We start from the raw sequence: 8,798 nt of genomic DNA, 5'->3' as shown, positions 1-8,798 counted from the left end.
GAGAGAGAGAGAAAGAGAAAGAGAGAGAGAAAGAGAGAGAGAGAGAGAGAGAAAGAGAGAGAGAAGGAGAAAGAGAGAGAAAGAGAGAGAGAGAGAGAGAGAGAGAGAGAGAGAGAGAGAGAGAGAGAGAGAGAGAATGTATGTGTATATTATCATTGTGGTGGTTTATATAGATATATAGACCAGGTATGGTACCAATACTTCATTACTTTCTCTTATTAAGTGTGTGAATTAAATATCTGGGGGACCTCCAACCCAGTCCAATCCTGGAAGACTCATCACAATAAGTGGCCATGAGAGTGACAGAGTCAAATGTCTGGGTCTGCCAGCATGGCGCGCTAGGTTCCCAACAGTTAAACGTCTTAGAGGCCAGTAGATATGAAATATGGAGGCTGACAGGGCCATGAGCCAACTGAAGGATCCAGGGGGTGTAGATGGTAATGGTGTAGATAGGAAATATAGATGGGACTTAAAAAGCCAGCCCATGATGCTCACTCACTCTCAGTCATTCCTTTGGATTTGTGGAAGAAGCCTTCTATTAGCCATTTCTGGAATCTGGGACCTGATCTTACTTTAAGTTAGAAAGGTTGGAAACCTCATTTCTCTCTTTACTAATAAATACTGATTAATTTAGTCTATGTCCAAGATTAATTTTTATTCTTAACACAGGATTTATCACCCCAATCTACATTCATATTGGTAGAATTAGAGGTTTTCAAGACTACCGCTAGGATCACGTAGCTGATTAAAAAAAAAAAAAAAACTATAAACAAAAAACACCTTTAAAGGTCCTAGAAGTAACCTACTTGTGGAGATACACTCCTACTACTTATCACTTTAGGACTTGATGATCTGCACCAATATCCTTCCTATTTACAAAATCAGTCATAATGACACCATTATATCTTATACATAAAACATTTACTAAATGATAAGGCAAGTGCAAAAGAAATCAAATCATTAGTAGAAATAAAGAAAATCAAAATATTAGTTAACCTATATTTCTGGGACATATTCCTAGCCAAAATACAGAGTGTCTATGGGGAGACGTTCTTATAGAAACCATAAATAGGAATTGCATGAATAAGGAAACCCATGTGCCCAGAGCAAATCATGACTCTGGATGGCTTATCTTTCTCTCCTTGACCTCTTTAGCAAACAGTCTATACCATAAATTATCTGCTGGGAAACACTGTTTCTTTGCTATTTGTTCCCTTTCTAACTTTAAAGAAATTGGCATCAACTTGCTTAGAGTTCCCCAAGGGCCTTGAGCCTGAGCCAAGGGAATGAGAGAGTTCCTAAAAGATGAAAAGGCATATAGATTGAGAGTGTGGACACACAGCTCCTGGAGTGATTCTGAGCATACATAAGGCCCAGAATTTAGACTGATTATGTTACCTTCTAGATAACATCCTCTTCATTTATGGAGTTATTATCACCCCCCTGTCCCTGAGAGCAAAATTCAGCAAGATTTATAGTGTCTGAGCTATCAATAGGACCAGAATCAGCTTTACAATGAGCTCACCCTAGGACTCAGAGAAGAGTATGACATTTTAAATAAGAGAAGAGGTCATGGCCCAGAGATTGGAGGGAAAGAGAAAAGGAAGAAACCATAAGAAACTGTACATATCACTGTGGAAAGACAAGATGGTGGAAACATAAAGAGATTGCAATGAAAGATGATTGTCAGCAGAGATGAGATAAAGGAAATGATAGTGTGTACCAAGGTCTCAGCCAGCCACTGAAGACACCTATGATGGCCCCCACCATACAGCCCCTGCCTCCTCATTAATAGGAATATATGCCACCAACTGCATGGAAAGGTTTGCAAGGACACCCAATTACAAGAAACCTTCACCAAGAAAAAATAATAATAATTCACTTCCCAGCAACCAATTCATTGTGGAATGAATCTTAAGTTAATTTGGTCATTCATATTCCTTACATCAATGAGTTTGCCTTTGTAAGTATATCATAACATTTGGTTACTGGCTCTGTTAATTATTATACCTTTGAATCTTTCAGGAGAATGCCAACCTCAGGGATTATGATTTTGTAGCAACAATTGTGATATGCATTTTTGAAAATATTTATCAGACACTCTTCTCACAACTACTATTCAGAATTCAGGTATAATTAGCTCCAAGGTAGTCAATTAATTAATCTGTATTTATTAAGCATCTAGTAGCCAAAGCATTGACTAGTGAGAGCACCGAGCTAGGAGAAGGCTTCTGGAGGATTTGGTCTCAGGTCTTCTCCTGGTTCAGCCCATGTTTCTGGGTCAGTCATTTCCTCCTGGAACTCAAAACTCATACCTGTGCAGTGGATTGATGTCCCACCCCACAGAGGTGCTGTTAGTTTTTGCTATATAAAATCTTCAGAGAGACTGGAAGTGTTTGCTGCCATTGAAAGAATCTGCATTGTCTCTCCTTATTATGATTTATATCCTCTTGGTTTTACTCTTGCTATAAATTTAGCCTCTCTGCTCTGTTGCCCCCACCTAATTTCAATTGTTTTTGTTTCCCTCTTCCTATTTAAAGTGACTTATTTGTCATGAGGTAAAAGAATTAGAACTGCAAGGACCTTAAAATTATTTTTATAGAATTTATATTTATTGAATGAAAAAATTGAGTCCCACATCATAAAGTAGAGATGTTGCTAAACATAGGAGGCCACGATGAAAAGTATTAGATTAGGAACATGAAGCCCAGTAGAAGTGGAAGAGGAAGCTATGTGTAGGAGTCAGAAGAAGTTGAGCAGAGGAGACAGAGAAGGTGGCAAGAGGAGCTCCCTATAGGAGACAGAATATAGACACTAATAGAAGCTGAGCAAAGCAGACAGACTGGCTTTGAGTAAAGTGAAGTGTCTGGTATTGCCCAGCTAGTAAACAACAGAATTGAGATTCAGACTCAGGTCCTGAACCTCCCAATGTTTCCTATAAAAGGTCTCTGTTGGCAGTGAGCAAGGAAGGTCAGATGACATGGTCCATGCCACTATGTAGCAGATAGGTTAAGGAAAATAGAGAGAGGGGATAAAAATAAGTGGAGAATTGGGATAAATTTTAGTAGCTTAAGCAGAATACTACAGTAACAGTAATGGGACATATATGTCCTCATAGCTCTGATGCTGAGTAAAACCATTTCTCTTTTACTTTTAGATCACTAAAATAGTATCAAGCTCTTTTTAGCACCCAGCCACTCTTGGAAGGGTGCTGGGAAAATCCTATGTTCTTTTAGCAAAATAGTTCTGTATAACTCATGGCAAAACAGATGCACAATTTGTCTTCTCCCTTTTTTTCTCCCTCTGTTACTCTTAAGCTACAGAGGGCGGTTTAAGACAACAGAGGAACCTCTGAGAGTTTTCTCCCCTCTTAGATAGTAGCTAGCATTAGAGGGCAATAAACCTAGGCAATTCTTCAAATATCAGACATTTCTGCTTTGTTCCAATCATATTCTAACAACTCTTTTCCAATCAAATAGCTCCCTACTCCAACATTAAAGCCAGTTTATCAGCTTTGCTTAACTCTTGTTAGTGTCTATATTCTACCTTCTACAAGGAGCAGCTCTTGTCATCTTCTGTGTCTCCTATCCTAGCTTCCTCTCCTACTTCTTCCACTGGTCTTCACATTCCTAATCTTTTAATGCTTCTCATCAGGGCTTCCTATGTTAAGTGACATCTCTTCTTTATAATGTGGAACTCCAAAAATCTGCCTTTCTGTCAGTTCTGACTGAAAATCCTTTTGAAATTTTCTAATGGTCCCTATTTATTTGATTTACAGTTTATCAGCTCTATTAGCACTAATTGACATAACTGCATATGCATATATAAATAGCATGTGATAAAGATTACATTATACCAATATTTTTATGTTCAGGTTCTTTTTATTTGCTCACTTTTTCTAATCCTATTCTTGATTCTGGATTTTATGTTGTGTTGGTTCCACTCACCTCTGGGTGAGGGAAAAACTGGCCTGAACTTTTGTCTTTTATGTTCTTCTGCTCCTTTCATAGCTCAGTCTGGAGGCCATAAATGGCGCTTCCAACCTGCTGGGATCTGAGAAGTCTAGTCACTTCCCTCTTGCTGTGCACTCTGGTTCTTATATAGGTAGGGTTCCCACTCCCTCATGACCATGACTACTCTTCTCCACCCAGGAACTATGTCCCAGAACTGGGTGACAATCAACAAAGCTGACAGACAACACCCATTACTGCTCTCAGTGCTAATACATGGGCCCCTGGGATCTCTTTTGGAATGTTCAGTCCCTTTCAGTGCTGGGCTATTGTCTCCCACTGTTGCCACTGCCATAACCAATTGCTGCCTTTACCATGGGTGCCATTTTCCCCATACCTCACTCTTGACTAGTCCCCACCTCATTGTCTACAGGCCTCATTTTCTGTCTTCCTAAGCTTCCCTGGGCTGGAAAAAAGACTCACTATGACTTTTCATTGATTTTCCTGCCCAGAAGTTGGTTTGGTAAAAATTATTTTAGATCATTGTAGAGGGTTGGCAAAATACTGGCAACATTTTGCATCTTAACTCTATTTCCTGTGCCCAAATCCTCTCATATGTCATTCTCAACTCCACCCTCTCTATTCTCCCTTTCCCCAATATCCAATTTGTTGCTGAGGTCTACCAATTTCCCCTTTACTAGATCTCCTACATGGGTCCCCTTCTCTCCTCTGATACTGCTGCCATTCTACTACAAGATCTGATTACTTTATGCTTGCATTACTGCAATAACCTAAGAGTTGGTCTGCCTGCCTTAAGACTCCCCCCACTCCAGTACATCCTCCACTGAAAAACTATGTTTAAAAATTCCTTTCCCCTTCCTCTAGCTAGATTCTTGTAACACTGGGGTAAATAATACAACCTGGATGAAGAATCTTTTCGATGGATTCCCAACAATGCAAGAGCACTCTAATAAATGCCAGACACATCCTCGTAGTATCACACCATCGTAGTATTCACACTCCTCTCCTATCTGTCTCTATCTCTCTCACTCACTCACCCCAATAATTTCTGAGTTCTTTGAAAGCAGAGACATTGTTTTCTTTCTCGATGCTGAGTCCAGAAACTAATTTTAAACAAAGCAATCTAATAAAGGTTGGTTCAATGAATGAACAAATGAATGAATAAAAGCCATGGCAGGTTTATTCCTGAAACCAGAATTAACAACTTATATTTTTATAGCATTTTATGGTTTCCTCATAACATCCCTGTGAGATGGGAATGGATGAAAGTGAGACTTAGGCAGATTAATTCACACAATATATGCTCTGATCCTTTTGATGGTAGGTTCATTCCAAGTATATAGGAACTGCTGTAAGAAACTCATCAATACTGAGCAAGGAATCAAAACTGCCTAATAGGAACCAATGTTCTTAGAAATGTGGAAACGGCTAGTGTATTTGGCTAGCATAATCTATTTGCAAAACAATCGCTATTTTACAGGCAGTTGAGTGGCACAGTGGATAAAACTCCAGGCTTAGAGTAAAAAAGACCTGAGTTCAAATCTAGCTTCAGGCACTTTCTAACCCTGTGACCCTGGTCAAGTCACTTAATCTGGCTTGCCTCATTTCCTCATCTGTAAAATAAGCTGGAGAAGGAAATGGGAAACCAGAATCCTATCTCTGCCAAGAAAACTCCAGCTGGGGTCATGACAAGTCAGACACTACAAAAATGACTGAACAACAATAATAAAAAATCATTCTGGAGAAAGGCTTAAGTTAAATCTGGGTCCAGATATAATGTAATAATAAGAAAATATTTAGAACAAGATGAAAAGCTTGGTCTTACTAAATTTGAATCTTTGAACCTCATACTTTACTCATCTCTGAGCCACCTAAGTTTCCCTGATGAACTCCCAAGTTCATATGCCAGCTAAATCTCCCAATTCAACTTGAAAACCTATAAATCCCAGTGAAGATGGTGATAGATGCCCAAAGTCGAATAGCTAGTAAATGGCAAAGCTGGGACTTGAACCCAGGCCTTCTGACTCTACATCCAGCTTTCTTACCATTATGGGCATCTTGAATTGGGTGTTCCATTGATATCTTAAAGTCAAGCTGTCCAAAACTGAACTCATTATCTTCATCTCCTAAAATCCTCCTCTTTTTCCTGCCCTTCCTATTACTAAGGGACAACAGCCTTCTTCTAGTCATCCAGGCTTGCAAACTATTATCTTTGATTTCCCATTCTCTTTTACCACCATCCCCATTTAATCTGGCCCTAAGTCTGTTATCTATGTAACATCTGTTGTCAAAGGAAGATTTATTGTATCTTCTTTAGATAAACTTTTGATACCTAATGCCTATCAAAAGAGAACTTTGTTTCAATAAGGCTGAAATATGTGTAGAAAAAATTATTTTTCTAAAGAAAATTTGGGCAATTTTTCAGAGAAAATTATCTGTGTGAAATATATGATTTGGAATTTGTGTAAGACTATGGAAAAGATTTATTTAGTAATGCCTCACTTGTTTAGGAATAATTTAAGACTATGAAGAAGGAGAAAAAAATTTTTTATTTGTAAAAATCTAGAGAAATATGTGAAGAAACACAGTTTTCAAGAGCACCAAGGAGACATGTTGCCATATTAAAGTCTTTGGATTCAAGGTAGGATGCCTACGTCCTCTAATTTTCATGTTTATGCGTGTAAAATATATACATGTTTTATCACTAAAGAAAGTAGAGCTAAGAAAAGAACTCACATGAACACTGGGAAACTGAGATATGATTGAAAAAGATCTTCAATTTCATTGGAGAAAATTAGGCAGTTGTGACTTTTTAAGCAAAAGGTGAACCATTGAAAATCAGGAGGCTCTTTTGTAGAAGGGAGGCATCACGCACAATAGAAGCAGGGACCTAAAAAAAAGTTGGAGACCCAGCAGGAGTATAAAAAATGTTTCTCAGTCATCACTTTCATTGATGTAAAGAAGTCTCTAGCTGAGCGATTTCTGCTTGGTCAGAGAGAATTGATGTCACTGGCCCAGAGCTCCAATGGTAGCTCTTGCCCTTTGGGATCTAAGTGGTACAGTGGATAGAGTGGTGAGTCTGAAGTCAGGAAGTCTTATCTTTCTGAGTTCAAATCTGGCTTCAGATACATCCTAGCTATGTGACCTGGGACAAGTCACTTAACCCTGTTCATCTTCATTTCCTCATCTGTAAAATGAGCTGGAAAAGGAAATGACAAACTATTTCAGTATCTTTATCAAGGAAATACCAAATGGGGACAGCTAGGTGGCTCAGTGAATTGAAAGCCAGGCCTAAAGATGGGAAGCCTTGGGTTCAAATCTGATCTTCCTAGGTTACTTAATGCTATTGACCTACCTCATCACTTTTCTGTCTTAGAACTAAAACACAGTATTACTTCTAAGACAGAAGGTAAGGATTTTTTTTTAAACCCTTACCTTCTATCTTAGAATCAATACTATTTATTTCTACTGCCACCTTTGCTTTGAGAAAGAAAAACAGAAGGAGTTTTGGGGAGGAGCTGGGTGGTTCAGTAGATTGAGAGTCCGGCCCAGAGATGGGAGGTCCTGAGTTCAAATTTGACCTCAGACACTTCCTAGCTGTGTTACCCTGGGCAAGTCACTTAACCCCCATTGCCTAGCCCTTACCACTCTTCTGTCTTATAACCAATAATACCCAGTAACGATTCTAAGATGGAAGGTAAGGGTTTAATTTAAAAAACAAAATAAAAAACAACAACTAAAAACTAAAAAAGGAGTTTTGGAACTGTGATAGAAGCCAAGGGAACTGGCTTAAAGAGTGAATATGACCTTCTGTTGCTGTGACCTCATTCTGATTAGTTAGTACATCATATGGATGAGTAAACAGGCAGATGGTTTGGTCCTTATAGCCTAGTAATAATCAGGTTGATGAACTTGAAAGTTGTTTAAAGAGAATTGATATTTATATTAAGAGCTAATATTTTCAAAGGTCACTAGTAATAGGAGTACTTAACTGAAAATGGCTCAGTGGATAAAGAGTCAGCCTAGAAATGGAAGGTCCAGAGTTCAAATCTGACCTCAGATGCTTCTTAGTTATGTGACCCTGAGCAAGTCACTTAAGAGTTGCCTGGGAATCTATACTTAGTATTGATTCTAAGACAGGAGGTAAGGGTTTTAGGAAAGAAAGAAGGAAGGAAGGAAGGAAGGAAGGAAGGAAGGAAGGAAGGAAGGAAGGAAGGAAGGAAGGAAGGAAGAAGATCATGTAATATAAAGACAGTGTTCAAATAGAGAAAAGAATTCCACCATTAAACTGGTGAGAATCAATACTCAAGCAGTGAACAGAAAAGTGGTTTAATGTGTTACAAATAATGCTGAATGAATCAGTAACATTAAAGCTTGTAGTCTAAAGTTGTGAGTTACCCTATGGATATGAATTTTCCACTCTCATGTGTTTCCATACCAGGTTACTTAAAGTGTGTTTCCATTCTTCCCCATAGCTATTGAGTGCATTGGTGGGAGAGCGTGATCCAGGTTTATATTCTACCAAAAATAATTTGATCATTTATATATTTACTTTAATTTGCTGATATTTATAGAATTAGTTCTTTTGCTTTATTGTTATATAAATGATAATTAGCAACTACGTGGAATTATTTTGAGTGACTGGGTTGTGTAGAAAGCAGACATGTGGGGTAGAGGTTCATGAGTCAGAGTGGTAAGTAATGGCAGTATATTTTTCCTCAATAGAGATCCCCCTGGGGCTGTGAGGGAGTTCAAATGTAAATTCTGTGGTGATGATCTGTCTCTGGGAACTTAGACTTTCTTTGAGAAAGCCACTTAGAGAAGCAT

General features: G+C 38.5%; 1 protein-coding gene across 1 annotated transcript; it reads left to right on the top strand.

Annotated features, from left to right (window-relative positions):
* Window positions 1–1,395: 1,395 nt before the first annotated feature.
* CD247 (CD247 molecule) lies at window positions 1,396–1,792 on the top strand (the record flags this gene model as incomplete). Its single annotated transcript, XM_044659966.1, is given in 4 exon segments — window positions 1,396–1,480; window positions 1,483–1,618; window positions 1,620–1,655; window positions 1,657–1,792. Coding segments are annotated over 4 exon segments (393 nt in total), but the record flags the coding sequence as incomplete, so codon positions are not given.
* Between the last annotated feature and the right edge of the window lie 7,006 nt (window positions 1,793–8,798).

Source organism: Gracilinanus agilis, chromosome 2 (assembly GCF_016433145.1).
Source record: "Gracilinanus agilis isolate LMUSP501 chromosome 2, AgileGrace, whole genome shotgun sequence".
Classification (NCBI taxonomy): domain Eukaryota; kingdom Metazoa; phylum Chordata; class Mammalia; order Didelphimorphia; family Didelphidae; genus Gracilinanus; species Gracilinanus agilis.
The sequence above is the reverse complement of the archived record's forward strand: the minus strand, read 5'-3'. Positions and strand labels throughout refer to the sequence as shown.